We start from the raw sequence: 20,105 nt of genomic DNA on the forward strand, positions 1-20,105 counted from the left end.
CCCCCCCCCCTTCAGAACAATTGCTCTGAGCCCATCTTATGCAAAGTTTGCTTGGACTTAAAAATTCAGCTGAAAAACAAAAATAGTGGAGATGTACAGGCAGTTCCTAAGAACTGTCTGCAAGCACTTCATATTCTTTTTTTTCCTGAGGAGTGGAGAGGGTGAAGTATAGTCCTGACTGGGATAGCCTGTCAAACTAAATCTAGGCTTTCCTGCCTGCTGGAGCCATTCCTTTCGGAGCTCTTTTCAAAGTCACCCTGCAGGTAACTACATCCTCCCCTTCTGCAAATACATCTTCTCCACACCCTGCACAAGTAAGCCTATTAATTACAGAAACATAGTCAGACTGTGGTATGATGGATTTAAATTTTTTGAAGTGGCTGAGAGCGTAGGATTTATTCCCCCCACAGACATGTTAGGCTCACACCTTTCTTGCCACCATTGCCAGCTTCTTCCCACATCCCACACCCCTTTCACAGTTCATGGACCTGCTGTCATTTTTACCCTGTACTCAATTACAGTGCTGGTGTGCTAGGATTCCTATAAAATGAGTGTGCTGTACCACAGACAACCTTCCCAGCTCCACTGTAAAGGAGGAAGCTATTTTCCAGCTATAAACCCTGTCCCTGTGGAAAACAAGGCTCTCCCTGCCTTGGTGCACCTTCTTCCAACACTGCTGCTGACCATGCAGCTGCCTTAAGACTCTCTCCATTCCTGAGGCCAGCTAGCTCTGATTTTCTAAAGTCTGCAAATCTTACTTCTGGCATAATTACCTCGTAGATCACCAGATCATTTCAAAGTCCCCGCCTCTTAGTCAAACATTTGTTTTCTTAGGCTTGCAAGAGCAGATATGCTGTTTCCTGGTGCAAATTCCCATATTCTTGAGCATGCGCTCTATTTTTCCCTACTGTCCTTGGCTAGCTTGGAACATGTAAACAGCCATATCCTTTAGCAGTTTGGCTTTATCTTCCCTTGTTTTCCTCGGAGCAGCAGACAAGGGGCAGAGCTGACAGCAGCCATGGAGCAATATGGTGCAGAACACACCAGTATTTCCCCATCCACCCAAGCCGAAACCCAGCAGCAGCCTCTGCTCTGCCACTTTACCCCATGCCTTTCATGAGCTCATACAATCTTTGCACAACATTATCCATTTAACAACATTACAGGAGGTGTGTTATGTTAATGCCTAACATAGGACTTAGTCCCATTACCTGTTATCTTTTCTACTATCCCAATCCAAGCAAGCATCTGGACCAGGACTGCTCTGATCCCACAGCTCTTTGCTATCCACAAGCAATTCTCATAGATGTACAAGATACAGTGTCACATTTGGCCACAGAACATAGCTACCTTAAGCAAATTGAGTGCAAAGGATTAGCAGCACCTGTGTTTAATGAAGAACTCTGCTTGTGTGTGAAAATAAAGCTGCTTAAGCCCTTTTCCTTTCTGGAGTGGTTTCTCACATTCCAGGCAGGCTTTAAGGTCTTAACATAGTTACAGCTTTCTGTTTACTAATGGAGAAGCTAGGATGGCATAAAGACAAAGAAGTATTTTACTTTTGTATGTTCTCCTTCATTCTATCTATTCCTCCCAACAGACATTACATCCCACCTCTGGATAATTTTTTCCTACTCCTAGTTTTTTCCAAGCATCAGTACTTGCTTCTCTGCTGACCCACCAAACCAGGACAGATCTCTTCCTAACAGGGATCCTTGCTGTGTCCTGACTCATTTCACTCTCCCTCCCTTCACAAGCATTACACCACTGTTAGTCACTTCTGCCACAATGCATGCACTGGAAAAAAAAAATTAAGAAAAATTGCACTCTGACATTGTCCCAAACAGCATTTCCTCTTCAGTATTGCAGTTCCCCCATTCCTGCTTCCCAGAAAAATCTATTATCCCTTTTGTACGGCTGAGCCTCTACATATTGCTTCACAAGTCACATTTTGCTCCAGCTTCCTCAAGACAATCCTGACCTAACTGGAAGATGGGAAGTCACTCCCTGCTTGGACAGTCAGTGCTACTAACACAGACTTTTAGGGCTACCATTGCTTAGAACCAAATTCTTCAGGAAATTTGGTCCCAACTGCTACCTGTAAAGTAAAAGTTCTAATCATATAACTCATCAATATTCACTACTGAGAAGTACTCATTCCAGGCTAGCTTGCAGATCTTAGGATAACTGCAACCAGGTTTTGCATCTGTAGTTCATGTTCTTGCCAAAAGGAAAGTAATACTCAAGTAATAAGCAGTAGCTCTTCTCTGATAAAAGACGACTTACCCATCTGTTGGTTACTCAGAAAACACCAGCCTACACACATAGCTTGTTCAAAGAGAAGGGCCAAAGATTCAGCTGTAGGACTTAAAATATGAGGGGAAGGGGCAGGCAGAGAGGCACAAAGTGTTGCATTAAACAATGTGGTTAAGGCAGCAGCATTGCAAGGTAAAGACTGACTCACAGGAAGCCCCCATCCAGCATCTGTCAAAGGTGGCAACAGTGGAAGCTATAAACTTAAGTCTTCTGGATATTCAGTTGACCTGGATGCCAGTTGAGAGCTTCCTCCACAGCCATCACCCAAACTCATCTCCTCAGCCAACGTGCTGAGCCTACAGCTTATAGTTCTTATCACCCTAGTTACAACCCACTGCATTTTCTTGGATGTTGACAAACACTGCTAGCATTGGACTACAGCCACATTGGATGTTGGCAACCCAAACACCACCAACGTAGAGCAATAAAACCAAGGGCAGTTGAAGTCAGCAGTAAACTTTCATTATGGTTGACAGCAATTCAGCCCAGCTCCTTCAGGTGCCAGGTTCAGTCCCATGCCCAGAATGGCACAGCTGACAAAAACACTACTTCTCAGTTCTGCAAGAGCTCAGGGACATGGTAGGGCTCAAATTCCCATACGAGGTCAGATTTTTCCCTCCAGCCTCTCTCATATATCCAAAGAGGAAAATTAGATCAACTCCTTTCTGGAGTCATTCCAGTCTCTGCAAGACACACAAAAGCATGATGACCATTTCACTTTTTTGAAATAGACTTTTTCTTTTACAAAGGCCCCATTAACACAGAATAGTGCAACACATTACAGAGGAGAGCTGTATGGTTTGCATAACCCCTTAAAGAAGTGACAAGGTGTAACACAAAGGTGGGCAATACATTCGTGCATTAGTCCAGAGGTACAGCCAGAGCTTGACCCTGAACAGTTCTGGTATTTCTCATAAGAAATACCAACCTCCTTTCAAGAGTAAGGTGGGAACAAGCAAGGACTAAGAGACATTTGTAGCACCTAGAGGACAAAGACCAGAAGCTCCTAGGAACACAGCTGAGATGCAACAGCAGGGAAACACCAGATGCATGTATAGAACATCAACTTGCTGGTAAGGATCCAAGTCCATAGGCAGCCCCCACCAGAAGATATTTTAAGAGAAAAACCAACACTTAAAAAGCCATTCAGAGTAGAAGTACAGGACAAATTGGTAATTCCTTAGGCCTAGGGTTCCACACTAATGTCTCTGCTCCCTCCCATATCCATTTTTAAACTGAAACAGGATAGGCACAGCTCTAGCTGCTGCTGCAAGCAGGAACTGCAGAGCTGTACAGTAACCTCTCATGCAACTTTTGTTTTTTCCACTTGGAAACCTGAGATTTGGCACACATGCTGTAAGCCCTTGAGATTGTACTTCGGTGGCTTTAGAGAAACAAAGCACAAAGCCAGCCAACGAGAAAAATCCGGAGCATACACTATGGGAATCTGCCTTGTCAAGGGACCAAGGCTGTGTCAGATGCCAGGGGACAGAGTTATGTCAGCAGACAGGCTGATAGAAGAAAGCCCAGCTGGCTCCAGGGTAGAGCCCAGCCTGTTTGCATCAAAGTACCACTGCCTGCATATCACCAGCGTGACAGTCATCCTTTGCCACCGTGTATGAAGATGACAGTAAAAGTGTTACAGCAATAACATTTTAGGAATATAATTAAGAACTGCTTTTGTTCACACACAACAAGGAAAGGAAGAATGGCAACACCCTCCCTGACACACTGACGGTCATCTTTTCTATTCCTTGGAATTCCTTTCAGATATGGCATTGGCACAGGAGTTATTTCCTGCTTTATACTAAAGCCCCAGTGATTTAACACTTTACATGTTATGCAAGTTCAACTCCATGCTATGCATCAAACAGTATGATTAATAAGCATAGTAAAATCTCCTCTTCCCCATAAACATACAATACACCTTACTCTTTATTAAGTATCAAATTGTCTCCAACATAAATTACATCCAAATTATGTAAGTTTCAAGAAAGTCAGATATTTTATGTACAATATTTGTCTTGAGTCAGATATACCTTTATCATTTTAACCTATAACAAAAAGCAAACCTACATCAGTACCAAATAAAGCATTAAAAAGGTAACAAATATATAACTTTTTAGAAATGCTTTCAGAACGCTAAAGTTAATGACAAAGATTTTATAGTGCAGCAGTCTTGGGTTTTTAGCTCTTAGACCATTTCTCTGTTTCTGCGGATAGCACAGCAGAGAACCATACTGAATATCATGCCGAAAATCTGTAAAGAAAACAAACGCATTACAAATCAGGAGACCAAAGCACATTCTTTTATCAACATGGGCACAGGCGTAGCTGCTCTTCCCAGCCCAGATGCCATTTTAACGCTTCATTCTGCAGTTCATGTCCCTGCCCCTCCCTTCCACCTCCAAATTCCCATCCATTCTCATGAATCCCCTTCACCCTCAATACTTAAAAACAAAAATAGATCAGCTATAAACCACTGCTGTATCTCCTAAGAAATCATTGGTCATCCCAGCATATTTGCATCCATGTCATACTTTCCTCCAGAGAAGTCGAACAAAAAAGTGCAAATTTTCTTACTAGCACTGTTATTTCAGTTCTTAAGCAGTCTTTAATTGTTACAAAGGAAACAAAAGCAAGGATCCCCAAGAGATATTAGGATTAATAAGTGTGCTGGCAACATGACCAATACATCTTCGCCCTGTTTATACATGCACTACTGATACAACTTCACAACTGCTAAAACTACAAGGAGGCAGATCCTAATCCAAAGCAGAAGCAGGGAGGTCCAGGATACTCCACCCTCTGCACTGCCTCGGGGCCCTGCAGCACACACCCTGGTCCTGCCACTACTTGTCCTTAGCAGAATGGGCTTGTAGACTCCCATGCCAGGTACTGTTCAACAGACTTCTGCTGTAAGTATCCTTTGGCCATACAGCTACCCTCTAAGTAATCTGGAAACTCACCATTATTACAGCAATGCCAAGGCCAACTGCTCCAATCACATTCAATTTTGAATTGAAGACATCATCAATGGCAGCAGGGCATGACTGAAAAGAAACAAACTGTTCATTAGTGCTTCGTACATACAAAAGGTTTGTTTCTGCTTGTTTGTCTGAGCTCAAGTCTGCTGACTGATGCTACACCTTTGACCAAGTCTGCTTGCACTAGAGATGAAGACTTATCTTTTGAAAGCTGCTTTGAACTGGCCTTTATTTTCACATCTTTAGAGAGAGCCAGGGATGTTGGCTCCACCACAAAAGTTGGAGAAGTTTACATCTACTCTTCAAGTATCTAAACCTCTTAACTGCACCTTGGCTACAGCAGTTGATCAGGTAGATCAGGACCAACAGCAGTTGTACCAGACTTGTTACTAAGGGCTGTCAGCATTTAAGCTGCTATATTGCTCAGCCCTTCTCAAAATAGATTTGAAACTGTTCTTGATATTTCCAATTCCTATCGTAATTTTGCAGACACTTTATGAACACACAGTACATGGGAACGGCAGGATTCTGCGAGCTGCATGCATACATGCTAGGCTATGGGTAGATTCATAGAGGTGCCAGTCTGAAGCTCCCAGGACAATGAATTACCATTGTAACTGAGAAAAGAGTTAAGTAGGGTCCTTTCCCCAGCAAGGACACATGGTAGCCATGAAAAAGAACAAGGAAGTTTTACAGAAGGACAATCTTTAGGAGCCTGGTAGCTGGCCAAAGTCTCATCTCAACTCCTGTCCTTATTCCAGCAGCAGACTACAGTGAACTGCTGAAAACTACTTTTTTCTTTAGTTGTTCCTTCTCCAGTCCAGAAGGAAAGACTGAATCGAGGATTAAAGGGATATACTGACAAGAATTAACCAGTTAAATCAGAATATCAATTCAGACTTGCTTATAGGCACACAGATCAGCCACATCATTACATCCCTCTAATCTCAGTCTTATCTACTGTTTTTCTACAGTTGGGACTAGGCCATAAACACATCACACATGAAGTCAACAGATGAAACTAAAACACATTTAGAATAAAAGCAAACAATAAAACCTGCATGCCATCTCAGGTACTCCCATATAGTCTAACTCATAGCAGATTGCATGGATGGGACTAAAGATACAGTCTAAATACACATTGAAACATCTCATGTGGTCAGATACTTGCAGACACAAAATCATCTGTAGTGAAAGGAAAAGCACAAGTAATGTGAAAAAACTCAAGTCATTAACTGAATTCCTGCATTGCAAGAACCTTAGTTACTGTGAGAAGACTCATATGTGAGGTCTTGGACCATGAAGCAAGAGCATAAGACAGTTGTAAGAAAGAGGAAAAGGGGTAGTTCAGAACTATACAAGATGTCTCTCCTGTATCTGTGGCATACAGGCACCTTTGCAGCAGTATTTCAACAGGGGAATCCAATTCAGAGAACTGGCTTCACAGTGACATACTCACCTAAACAGGCCATCAATGCATTATCCCCCTCATTTCCTTGCTAAAACTTCAGACCTGCTCCCACCCTGTGCTCTACTTCTCCCTAACCAAGAGAGGAGGCAACAACTCCCGTGCTGCATTTTTTTTGGTGAAGTTTTGGCCTTATGCTGTCCACCACGCCAGTGAGTCTAGTGACACACAGACTGCACGTTTCCTGTGCAAGTTCAGATTTCCTGCTGACCCTGCTTGTTCTTTCCACAGTAACAGTATGTTCATTTTCCACAGCCAGATTGATTATAGAGATAGGCTGCTAAGTGTCACATGGGAATTTCCCATGGACTGGAATGGTCAGAAACATGTTTCTCATTCTACTCATTGGGCAGAGCTGTTAAATTAAGTCATGCTTTACCATTACAGTAAACGACTCCACTGCAGTCTTCTTTGGACAGGTGTCCATGAACTGCTGCTCAAGAAATCCTGTAAGACCACAGCAGTCTAGCTACAAGAGAAAACAGGAGAAAGAGGCAGGTTAAGTAATCCTTATTTTTGCTCTGTATTTATTTGGTAAAAAGGAAAAATAGATTACATTAGGTTTTATTACAGACCTTATGCAAACTTACTTAGAAGTCCTGCCAATGTAACTGCTATAAACCTGATTTTAAAAAGCCTTTATTAAAGGACAAGATTCTGAAAGGAGGAGCTAGATCTCATTAAGTCTACACACATTAATTTTGGTGACAGCTTGTACAGACACAAAGAGGAACTCCTCATAGACATGCAGGTGTGCAGACTATGGTGCCTCTAGATCAATACCACAGGTCTACAGTTTCCCAGGTTACTTCCAAGTTTGTTCAGGAAAACAAGAACTAGTTCTATGCATTTCAGAGGTTCAGAGGGACAAAAAGGCATACTGAATTCACTGATACTATACAAAAAGATCTTCTCTGCAATTTATTACTAATGCTCCTTTGGTTTCTTCTCGTTAGTAAGGTACTACACTTATACAGGGGACTGGATGACATGAGGAACAGTGTGAACAAGCTGCATTACTGTCCGGTTTAATTATAACCATGTACTTACAGCTAACTGAAATGCTTTCAGTGTCTCTCGGGCAGCTGGTTGAGATCTCTTTGTATAGGTTTCCTTGTAGAAGTCCTTTAACTCTTCAATAACCTACAAGATAGCAAAGAGTTGTGGTGTATTACTGTCTTACCTTAATATCAATTATGGAGAACTAGGCATTAAAAATTCTGCCACCTATGATACCTATCCCTTTGACATGTAGAAATAGAGGGTGGAAACAGAGGGTGGACAGCATTTCTCACCCAAACGGGTGAGCCTAACTGGTACACTCACCTTAAAAGCCACATCTAAACAGATAAGATTCAGTTTTCCCTTCCAAAGTTCTGAGGTTCTAGGAGGAGTGACAGAACCAAGTCTTTGCCCACTGGTTACACAAAAATATTCCCTATTAATTTCTGTACCCCAGAAACTGCTATATTCCCCTGCTGTATAATACAAGCAGAAAAGCAACCCTGATCACCAAGCACCTTATTTTGAAATAAGACAGAATCTTGACTGCTTCTGAGGGGACAGCCCAGGTCAGTCATGGTTTAGATGCAGAAACATTCAGCCCATAGCTGACCCAGCTCATATATAGAAGTGGTAAAGCTTCACTGATTGTCTGCTTCACTTCACAGCTCAGCCAGGAGGGTATCTCTAGCATGCAACAGCATCTTGGATTCTGGTTTCTCTGCTACAGTCTCATTTTTAAATATTAATTTTTTGTATTGTTTTGCTCTAATGCATCTTCTTCCTCTCCCCCAAACTCCCTGGGTAATCAGGATTTGACTAGTACTGCTATAGATTTCAGTAGACTGCTAACTTTCTGTGGGCACTGTCATAGAATCACAGAATGGTTTGGGTCAGAAGGGACTTTTAAAGGTCATCTAGTCCAACCCCCCGGCCATGGGCAGGGACACCTTCCACTAGATCAGGTTGCTCCAAGCCCCATCCAACCTGGCCTTGGACACTGCCAGGGATGGGGCAGCCACAGCTTCTCTGGGCAACCTGTTCCAGTGCCTCACCACCCTGCCAACTTTTAAGAGCAACCTACCTGTTCTTTATTTGCAAATCCCCAGATAGCAGCAGCAATTTCAAGGGCAAAAATCACAAAAAGGAAGAGGAAGAACTAGAAAAGAAAGACCACATCGTTAGTTAAGACCATAGCACCACAAAACAGCTTTACACATACATACTGCAGGCTTGTCCAGTCCCCAGCACCCAGCCTTGTGGGAACTGTCACTCAACCAGACTCCAGTTGGAGGTCTGAAACACTGGTAAGACTAGGAAAGAGGACACACTGCACTGGGTCAGCACTTCTTCCCAGGAGCATCAGAAAGCCTGGCAGTGTTTTCCAAGCAGAAGTCCTCCTTTTTGATCAGTGTTAATTAAAACCAATCATCTGTTAACTCAAACTTTGAAGTTGCCCAGGTCACTCAGACACATCACAACAGCTGACACCACTTCTTTTCTCTGGTTTGTCACTCCTATTGCTTTAGGAGTCATTACTTAATACCCAGCTTGCCTCCAACTCCCAGAGAGCTAATGGTCACTTTGTTTTATTTCTATTTTATGCGATACACAAGTGTCATCTCAGCATTTAATTGACTACCAGGTCCAAAACACCACTACCATTTAAAGGCACTTTAAAGAGGGATGTTCAGAATTACAACAAAGGGCTAGAAGCATTATTTTGCAAGAAATGCACAAAATTAACTTCTTCCATGACACAGAAGGGGAATTGTTCTTTCACCAGCTATAGTAGTAGTCTTTTATTAACTAAGTCTTCTGGTTATTTGGCTGAGTAGTTCCACAAGTGTACAGATGTGCATGAACCCAGTAAGCTCTACTGGCCCCTCCAGTCTGAAAACAATGAGGTTGCTCTCCAATAATTGGCTTGCAGAGCAGTTGTCAACTAGAAGAGCTCATCCTGTGATTATGAACAGTAGAGGCTTGTTGTTTCAAGGATCAAATACCACAGTTCTAGTCTCAAAGATTAAAGATTGCACAGCCTTCAGAGTTCAGGACAAACTGTTTAATAAACAGCATTACTCTTATCAACATTTTAGTTCTGTGTTCACACATGCTCCCAGTCTTGATACTTCAATGTCTGAATACGTCCCTAACACCTGAAGTCATCCTACATTCAAATACAACAGGCACATTTGGATTCAGGGCCAGAAGTGGAAGCTACATCTAACAGTGTAGCATTATGTAGGTGACCATGATTTTAAACATTGTGGATCCAAAACAATCAGCATCTGCTGCCCTTGAACTGCACAGCAATATTTTCCTTCCTTTCTCATTGTGCTGCTAAAAATTGAAAAGCTACTCTGAACACTTACCAGGCCAAGCATACACTGAGATTCCTGCAATGCACCACAGCATCCCAAGAAACCAACCAGCATCATAAGTGCACCAGCTCCAATAAGGATGTAAACTCCTAGGGAGGAGAAAAATGGAGACAAGTATACAGGCTAGTTGAGACCTCAGCAGCAAGGTATAAAATTAGTTGCTCCAGAAATAGCATTTGTAGCTTTTGCCAAGGTTTAAGTTTCTTTACTGAGGTCTTCCAAGCAAATAAAGGGCTGTGCTTAATTTTCAAAGCAAACACATCAAGACTTGTGGGGGAATGCATTGATAAATAAAAACTTCAATTTACAACAATTAACATGTCCCCTACTGCAGTTTCACAAGTTTCAGAAAATGGGCAGGATAAAGCCATCTCAAACTGTAAGACACATGTTAAAACTGGCTCAGAGCCACAGTTATCAACTTATCTTCAGATGAAGAGTGCTGCAGTTAGGGACAGCTGGAACTAGTGATTTATCAACATCTGAGAATTCTTGAAGCATGCTGCCTCTAGGAGAATGGGTATTAAAAGGCATCATAATAATCTGTCATAAGGCTTTAAATGCTTTCCTACCCTGCTCTTCCATCAGGAAACACTGAATTATTTCATCAGTCATGGAGGTACAAGTCTACACTTCAGCTGCCTAACTTGACAGCCTCTCTAACCAAAAGAAACTCTGCATTTTCTGCTTTTGCAAAAGCAGATACTTCTTCAAACTACATCAAGTGGCTGAGCCTGTAGACCATTCTGCCCAGAATTTAGGTAGCAAGTGTGCTGGAGCATAGAGAGCAAAGATTTCTGCACTAAAAGACTCCATTTATGCCCAATCCTTTCCTCCTAAGCTTGGGAACTGCCAGCCTAAGCATTACAGCTGCTAGCTGGTGAGAGCAAGATGTAGCAAGCAAAACAACTCCCAAAGGATGGCAAGAAAGTATTAGTGGGGTGGTGAAACACAAGACAAAGAATCAGCACAAAGCATGTAGAATTAGTATGACATTTCTATCAATGTAAACAAAAATTGGGTCTCTCTGACCCTCAGAGGACAAATCAATACTATTTAAAGAAAGCCATATGTGAGCATTCGCAAATGATATTTTCTAGATGCAAACTGGTAAGATTAGCTGCCAAAATAAACATCTGCTTGATTAAGCACATGTAAGTGATTGAGCCTGACATTTCTTATCAGCAGGAAATTCTGGCACCAATTTTTTTTACCCCAGCTTAAACTTTTTGCATTTAAAAAAAAGTCCATCAGAAAAGCTTTTGAGGTAGCTTGCTTTGTTACTAGGTGCAAATTGACAGATTCTTTCAGTTTCCTATTGGAAACTGCAGTCAATAACCACTCCCAGAAAAATATGTTAAAACAGTAATTCCTGTTAAACTTTAAAACTCAGTTTAACCTACAGAGGCTTCAAGTAGGTTTCACTGGCTGAATGCAGCCAGTAGATTAAGTATCACATCATAAAACTTTTATGCTTTAGGAGGTGAAAGAGTTGTTTTAGACTACCCAGAATAAGACTTGTTAAATATTCAGCTCAATGGCTGAGTTTAGATTTCTGTTCCCTTTCCAAGGTCCAGTTAAAAGCATCTGGAAATCTTCCTGGCAGCTGCAAGAACCACCCAGTTTGCTACCTTGCCAGCATATCAAGGGTGAAATGCCAACTTTCTCACAGAAGAGCCATCTACATGCCTGTGGCCTCTTCATGGAGTCGCACAAGCATTTCAATATTCCCAGCTACAGTCTCTAACAAGCCCAACTCACCATTCCTAACAGTACTCCCTGTAGGCACAGGCTACCCTGGTACTATAAAGCTGCAATAGAAGCTGCACCACCCAGCATGCCCCACACCATCTTTACTGACCCTTTAGACACCAGTTGGGGTGTTGTGACAGGTTGAGTAGCTCACCACAGGAGCCAGTTTTCCTGGCAAGAGAAAGGCCAACCTAACCATGCTGTGGATGGCTAATGAGTGATGCCTAGCAAATCCACATGCTACCAGGATGTGAAATAGGTATGCATAAGGATTGTCCAAATCAAAGATGACAGACACCTATATAAGAAAGGTACATATTTGAATTTGCTTTCTTCAATTGTTAGAGGTCTTCAAACACAGCTACTGGGTTTCAAAAAGCATTTGAGCACCTACAAGTGACCACAACCAAAGAAGCACATGTTCCTCTGCCCAAGCTTAAAAGTGACTGTAGAGATCAAAACCAGCCAGTTAGGATAAAGTCCTATTCAGTTAGGAACTCCTACAACACTAGAACAACAAGCTGAAAACACATGTGTTTGTCCCTTAATTGGTAATCTTGCAAAACAGAATAGATCAAGGAATAACTTCCACCTGGCCTAACTACAGCTACATTGATCTAGGTCACATGTAATAGTTGCTCATATAGACCAAGATATTTGTGTATCCTTTCCATTATGTTCAGTATAAATTAGCATACACAGGGCTGTAAGAGTTAGACAGCAGTACATAGGCTTCTTCTGAGAGATGAGGCAATAGACTTGGGGTTTTGGGGTAGCTTAGGTTGGTCACTTTGGAGGAAAATAATTAGTTATTGATGTCACCTGTGACTACTCATTTAGTTGAGTGAAACTTTGCTGACTTATATTGTGAGAAGCATCAGGAAGAGACACCCTCTGTGTCTACCAAGAGTCCTCCCTGGTATGCTTACAAACAAAATGCTTACCAGCAGCACCCAAAAAGCAACTGCAGGGTTTAAGCTGGGAAAAAGGTAAAGTGATATGTAATGCATAAAGAGCCAAGTAACAACTAGCATGACACTGCTGCTGTCTGCGTGAGAGCTCAAAGCAGAGGCTGGCCCCCTGCACCAGCCAGGGGAAGCTGCTCTGTCCCACCAAGGCTGTTTAGGGCAGTTTTGTCTTTAGCCTCTTTGTCTTAGCCTGAGGAAGACAAAGGTTTCCAAGCAGTCTGGAAATCAGGGTGCAAAAGTGTGATCTATCACCCCGAGCCATCTCCTTGCTTACCTGTGTAAAATGTTGTGTTGTTTGATTCCAGTTCAAAGATGCTTTTGGTCTGCGAATCAAACCGAAGCCATAGTCCAATTGCAAGAACTGCTGTCCCTGCGAGCTGTAAGGACAAATAAGTCTTGTTAAATAATGGCAATAATACATTCACCCTTGCATTAGTAGCATCAGAAGTAAACACAGGATACAGCTGTTATTTAAAGACGTGGTGACAAAGAACCAGCATAAAAGGATGGGGATACCAAAACAAGAACAAACTTAGTTCCTGACATGAAGCATCTCATTGACAGATGCGTTTGCATGTTAAACTACAATGCCACACAAGAACAATGCCGTTCTTGTTCTTTACTGAAAATACCCAAGGTTTACCAAAGTGCCAAGTGTCAGTATTTCCACTGACCCCTCCACCCATTGTTTTATTCTGGGTGACCGCAATGACATTGCGTGGCTTAGCGATCTTAAATCTTCACACTGAAGGACTAGTGTATCACAAGAAAAAGTGCCTTGTAAGGCCAGCTAAAAGTTTTAGCATATTAAACAGACTGGTAAGAGTTCAGTGTACCACAGTACAAAGTTTAGAAAGAGTGCTCTTTCTTGCAAAACAGGATAAAACCAATCCAGTGAAGTTACTGCACTGACAAGAGGAAAACACAGGCTACTGAAACAGCAACACAGCTGTGTGCTGATCTGGAACAATGCTATCAAGTTATAGATAAAAATATTTAGTTTTATTTTATTATCACCTCCATCTGTGTGCCTCAGGTTCCTCTTAACATTGGTGCCAGTGTTTGCAGAAAGTCCTTGTGTGTATAAATTAGCTTCTGGGCGAAACATCTGGCAGAAGGCATCAGAGAAGTGTTGCAAGAGGGAGTTGCACTCTGGAATGGCAAACACTAACAGTTTGCCTTGAACAGACTGAATCCTCCCCACTTTAAAAAGAAAAAACTGGAGTCATCTTGCATGCAAAAAAGAAACCAGGACAAACTAGAAAGCTGCAGAGTGTGCTTCTCAACTCTTCCTTCTCTTTGAAGACCATTTAACTATCAAAAAAAGCTCTACAAAAGTGAGATGAGGACAGAAATACCACACATAGCAGCAGACATTAAAAATTTAATCTCAAGAGTGAGCAATAAGCTTAGAAAGTCTGGAGCTTTGGTTAGGCAAAGCATGCATGAAAAGAAAAAAACACAAAACCTTATCTCTGATAAGAAGTTCTTTCTAGAAGGGAACAACATTCTTGATTCACCACCAAGAAACTGGAAAGTGTTTACTAATGTCAATTTTCAGTCATAATACGGAAGGCATTCCACAGAAGGCACCTATGGGTATACTCCTTACTTCCACATGAAGCCAAACTCCCCCAGCCCCACGCTCTCCCCATGGGGAGCCCAAGAGCCCTTTCTCCCCGCTATGGGAGCATTTGCATCGAAAGGCAGGCACAGCTTTGCTGCCCATGGTTCACTTCTCCAGCCTCCTAAGCTTGCTCTTCCAGAAAAAAACCCCAAACAAACCAGGGAATGCTTTGAAGAGTCACACAGGACAAAGAGGATGGACCTAAGCAAAGGTTTAAGGGAAGGTATATCCCTTGCAGCTTCTCAGCAGAAAGCATCCCAACTGAAGTGCTAAAAGGCTCAGGTATCAGTGAAGAAAAGCAAGAGGCCAGCTGTGCCAGAAAAACCAGCATTTCTTGTATGGCAGGCACCTGACTCCCAAGGCTGACTCAAAGAGGAGCTGCAGGGTTTTAGCTGGGAAAAAGATGAAGTGATACACAATGCAGAGAGAGCCAAACCCAAACAGAGGTTTCCAGACCTACGCAAAAGTCACTTTGTTGGTGTCAGGGGTGCATAGGCACAGGCTTACTCACAAAGCATGCAGCGAGAACAAAGCCTGCACATACCTGCAGCTTTCCTTGTTAGGGCTATGCTGACAAAATGATTTTAAGTTATGCTGAAGAACCTTGGTAGTACACAGTATGTCACAGCAGCATTATTATTTCAATTTACTGTGCCACAGCAGCACCCCAGGGGAAGGGAGAGGTGCAGGAGAGGGACTGGCAGAGAGAAGGGTTGCTGGTCCACCTGTGCTCACTGCTACAGCCTCACTTGAAAAAAAGCCTTTGCAATCTCATCTCACTTCAGGTCAAAAGCCAGGAGGGCTTAGCGATGGAAAACTCTCACACTGCTTCTAGCCTACAGTTAAGTCACCCAGTATTTAATAATACTGTCTGAGACTCACTTTCCTGGGTCAGTCTTCAGCTTTTATAGGCATCCAGATCTGCAGCATTAGGAGAAGAAACCTACAGCCTCCGCTTCTTTTGCTAGCACTCATGAATTGCAAAGCCACAAGCCTGAACACACCCAGCTGCCTGCTATGTCAGTGGCTTGACAAGCCGCAGTGTTGGAGCAGAGGGCTCTGGGGCAGCGCTGCAGATGGAGCAGAGCACAGCAAAGGACTGTCAGAACTAAAACCCAGAGCTGATCCCCCAGCAGACCTTTAAGGCCAAAGTATTCAAACTGTGAAGAAACTCCAAGTCGTGCTACAACCATATAGATAATCTTACAAGTCCAAACAAAGCAGAAGGCTCAGTTAATGATCTCTTCAGAAACAAACTGGTTGGTTAACATTAGGGAGAGCTGACATACCTAATATGGTTCTTTTCCCAAAAGGAAACTTAACTCTGGGTGGTGGGGGCAAGGGTTAAGTGGCACATTTTCTCCTTGGGAAGGCAGTCCTCCTGTGAAAAAGATGATCACAAGGAGGCAAGAGACTTGTGGGATCACAGAACAGTGATAATATGTAATGCCAGGGAACTGCTCCACATCACTAAAAACAGTAGGATTAAATAAAGAGATAGTTCTTTCCATGGTGGACTAGGGAAAAAATGCAGCTTGCTCTTCTGAAGCTTCCCTCTTTTCAGACTTAATACCCCTCAGTTCTTGCTCACTGACTCTTTCAGTACAGTCAGGCCCTACCCACTACCAGGCCAGCCGTGATCCTACGGACCTCTAACACACTTCCCTCATCTGTTTTCAGGCTGAAGAATCCCAGTCCACCCACAGTTCCTGGTAGCAGAAACCCTCCTCTTCCTTTCTCAAACATTACCAAAGCTCCACTCTGTTCCTCTCAAGGTAGGGAGAAGACTGGAGCAGCCCACAGCACTGCAGGATACCAGCACACCATGGATTTCTGCAGTGGCATCATCTTTCCTCTTCTCTAGCTCCTTTGCTTCTGAAGCCAGTTTTCCTCTGGTGTTGCTGAGCCATTGCAGACCCTTTTCTCCCAAGACCTCATTGCTCTGTGGCAGCAGCTGCCCCTGAACCAACTAGTTCGTAACTCCAGGCTGCCTCCTGCTCCTGCCTCCCACACGCATTACTCCATGCCTACCTTTGGCGAGTGTCACCCTCTGCTTTGTCACGCAGCCTACTATGCCAGCATGCACCCATCTTTGTTGCTCTGAGTAATGGATGCTGCTCAAGCACTGAAGTGTTACCTCGCTGGCTTTTCCAGGTTAGGTGGGACTGTACTGACCACCACGCAGTTTGCTCCTGCACACCAGCTCTGCTGGTTCTCTCCCCTACAAGAGAGTTCCACCTCAGCTCAGCCCTGCCTCCGCTCAGTCAGCAATTTCATCCCCACCAGGGTCTTACTCCAGGACTGCTTCATTTCCCTAAGAGCCCTGAGATTTCCAGCAGACATCAAACAAGTGATCTAACACCAATCAGCCCTTGGTCTCTCCAAGATTCAGGCTTTTAAAGGCTTCAAGTTAACAGCTTCATCAAGCCCAACTTCCCCTTGCAGTAGCCATTCTCTCTCCTCCAATGTCACATCTCCATGCATACACCAACTTTTTAAAGAATCTTCTCCTCTGTCTATTCCAGAGGCACCATGTGTGCCACTCTACATCCCCTCGAATAATGTAAACCAAAAAAACTAGCCTCAAATTCACCACATTCCAGCCCTCCGGCATTGAGGCAGGTGGCAAGCAGGAGGTTTTCCCTAATCACAACGCATTTATAGTTCTGAAGTAACTGTTGCGTGACCCTGGAAAGTTGTTAATCAGCATGTACTGTTGCTGTTTCACCACCTTTTCATCGGGAGGTCAGTTCAAGGCTGTGAGGGATTCAGAGTCAAAGATGAGTTACAGCACAGAACTTCCCCAAGGTCTTCCCCAAGCACCCCCACTCAGTAAGAGAAACTCCCACAGAACATCACTCTCATCACACTCTTACACCTGAACCCATTACTGTCTGTAAGAGCTCCCCAGTCCTAATGTGTCTGAAGAGGGACTACATTACTTGGGTTTGCTTTTGGAAGTTATTCCTAAAGCTTTCCTTTGGCTAGCCTTATTATATTTGTACATTTGACTCACCAGCATTTATGAACCTTTATCTCCTTCCTTCGGACACAGCTTCAACTTTCTGGGATTTTCCTAATTTTTGTTTTAATAGCCTCCTATACCAAGCTATTTCACTCTTTCTGCTTCCTCTCACCCTTGCTTAAGTCTCTGATGGAGGCAAATACATGCTACCTAACATGCAATCTACAAATACCCACAGGTTTACTGCAGACCATTTAATTCCTCACCTGTCCTTTTGAGGCAACTTATTTTAAAAAGGGCATACTGTGTAAGCTCAATCACAGTTTCAAAGGACCTTTTAGCTTCTCTTGCTCCAGGAGATGCACTAAATCTAACTACATCATTGTCACCATTCATGAGTAGCACTTGGGCAATAGGACCCCACACCCATGGACTACTCAGAAGCAAGCAAAGGCTTATTCCTCCCCTTGAGGGGGGTTCCCAAAGCCAAGACCTGGTCACTGGTTGTGCCTTCAATTTTAGGATCAGAATTGCACTCCAGCAGAACACTTCTTCTCAATTTACTTCCATTATTTAATAGACTTTTCACATCTCCAATACCATAAGAAACATTAAAGCTGCCTTTCTTATTAGGGTTGTTCCTGCCCTCTAGTGCTGCCTGCCTCAAGACACTTTTCTTTTTACACCATTCATTGAGGCCCAACAGTCTAAAATAGTCCTAAATATTGCTACTTTATTCCTCCACAGAGGACACGAGGATCACTAACACCACACTTGAAACTCCCTTTTGACAGGGGAGTGCCCTTTTGGTATGGCAGAGATCCACACTGTGAGCCCTGAGCACCAAAAGCTACCCAGGCTTGTCTACACACACTTATCTCTGGCTTAACAGGTCAAGCCTGCATCCATGCTTCCTAGGCACCCAAAGGTGCAAGTAAAGCTGCTGAGCTTTATTACCATGACACCCCTGAGCAACAGATACCTCCTGAGCTAAACGCTCCCTATTCTCAGCCCTGGGTCCCAGAGAGGCAAATGATGATGCTCATGTTAAGAGTCTTTGAGGCAATGCCTTTGCCACAGCAAGCATTCTTGGGCTATAAAATAGTTTGCAGAAAGTCTGTGGCTTTAAAAAAAAAGATAAGAAGCTACAAAGCAAACTATAAGTATTTCCTCCTGTTTCAACAAGAGGTTTAGCACCTCACCGACCCAGAGGTTTTGGCCACTGTGTTGTTAGGCTTTTTCTTACCAGCTATAACCCTCCAAATCTTACCCCCCTGCTCATACTCCTGGTGAGTCTCAGGTGGCAACACGTGCTTTCCTGAGCCCTTGTGAAGTTTCTTTGCACAACTTCCCTCAGCTGTAGCCCAGTTCCATTTTCTCACTTTGCTGAAACCCATTTTTGAGAGTATTTTATCCATTAGTATTGCATCTTCCAGTCATCCCATGCACAACACTGTAACTGACTCCAGAAGCGGTTTCTTTCCACAGCTCTGACTTAATTCCTCCACAACAGAGGGTGAAAAGGAGTCACAGGCGCATTTCTCTGCTGTAGCAGATAGCCAAGAGAAAGCTCTTTTTTTTTTTTGAGCTGCACACTTCACAACTACACATCAGGCACGCAGGCAGTTGTACTGTGTTTCCTGTGTACTTCTCCCCAAGGCAGACGATGCCAAATTCAGATGTCCACGCCCCGAGTGTTTGAGAAGCAGCCATAATCTCTCAGTTAAGCCAAGATTCCTGACACTGCCTGGCAAACAAGATAGTTGTGCCAGAAACTGCGCTGGAGATGCCATTTCCACTCGTGACGGTGGTGCGCTCCTACAGATTAAACTATTTGAGGATTTTTCTTTACGAGACGCCGCCCAGAATATCCGAGGCAGAAGCCACAAACGAGACGCGACGATCGCAACCACAAACGCTAGTTTGAAGAGTCAGCTCACCGCCTCCTGTTGCGGCTTTCACACTGCAAAAAACCTACCGAGAAGTACAACCCGCCAAGAGAGTTTCTGGGCCAGCTGTAGGTACTGCTGGCGGGGCGGGGGGGGCTACCTTCACACCTCGCATACCCCACACACGTTAACGGGCAGGACACGCAGCCTGCCTTAGGCTAACCGCAATCCTACTAAAATAAAATAATAATAAGAAATAATAAACGAGCGAGCCGGCCGTATGCCTTATTCAAGCGTCTCCCGCCGAGTTCGTGTCACGCAGCGCACTTCGTGGCGCAACAGGTAACCGGGGGGGGGGAATAGGGGGGGGGGGGGGGGCAGGGCCTGTCCTGCCGGGGGGGCTGTGGGAAAAAGTAAGGAAACCGACAAACCCCAAACGAAACAGCGACGACAGAAAACCCGAACAAAGCCACAAAAACAATAAAGCCACCGCTCCCGGCGCTTCGCCGCCCCCCCCCCCCCCACCCCGGACAGCCCCGCCGCGGGTCCCTCCCCCAGAAGATGAAGTTGAAGCCGAAGAGCAGGTACTTGATGCACTTGGTGCCTCCTTTGACGGGCATGGCGGCGGCGGGAGGACGGCGGCGGCGGCGGCGAGGACACCCCCGCCCGGCGCCGCTCCTTAAATCCGGCTTCCCCCCCCCCCCCCCCCGCCCCGTCTCTCCCGGGCTCTCCCCTCGCCCGGCCTCCTCA

At 44.0% G+C, this 20,105-nt stretch overlaps 1 protein-coding gene across 1 annotated transcript; it reads right to left on the reverse strand.

The window, feature by feature from the left end:
• Positions 1–3,474: 3,474 nt before the first annotated feature.
• CD9 (CD9 molecule) lies at positions 3,475–20,045 on the reverse strand. The gene is made up of 8 exons (XM_010575324.1): positions 19,910–20,045; positions 13,149–13,251; positions 10,146–10,243; positions 8,855–8,929; positions 7,819–7,911; positions 7,148–7,237; positions 5,283–5,366; positions 3,475–4,573 (listed from the first exon to the last, which is right to left on the reverse strand). The coding sequence occupies exons 1-8, from the start codon at positions 19,973–19,975 to the stop codon at positions 4,508–4,510; spliced, it is 675 nt and encodes a 224-aa protein (XP_010573626.1). The 5' UTR covers positions 19,976–20,045; the 3' UTR covers positions 3,475–4,507.
• Between the last annotated feature and the right edge of the window lie 60 nt (positions 20,046–20,105).

The sequence above is a fragment of the Haliaeetus leucocephalus genome, unplaced genomic scaffold, assembly GCF_000737465.1.
Source record: "Haliaeetus leucocephalus isolate CR32 unplaced genomic scaffold, Haliaeetus_leucocephalus-4.0 Scaffold473, whole genome shotgun sequence".
Lineage (NCBI taxonomy): Eukaryota > Metazoa > Chordata > Aves > Accipitriformes > Accipitridae > Haliaeetus > Haliaeetus leucocephalus.

Coding starts and splice junctions, on each gene's coding strand:
- CD9 (XM_010575324.1), bottom strand. CDS start 19,975: ATGCCCGTCAAAGGAGGCACCAAGTGCATCAAGTACCTGCTCTTCGGC. Junction 13,252..19,909: donor GCTTCAACTTCATCTTCTGG/GGGAGGGACCCG, acceptor TTGTCCTTACAG/CTCGCAGGGACAGCAGTTCT. Junction 8,930..10,145: donor CTCAGTGTATGCTTGGCCTG/GTAAGTGTTCAG, acceptor TTTCTTTTCTAG/TTCTTCCTCTTCCTTTTTGT.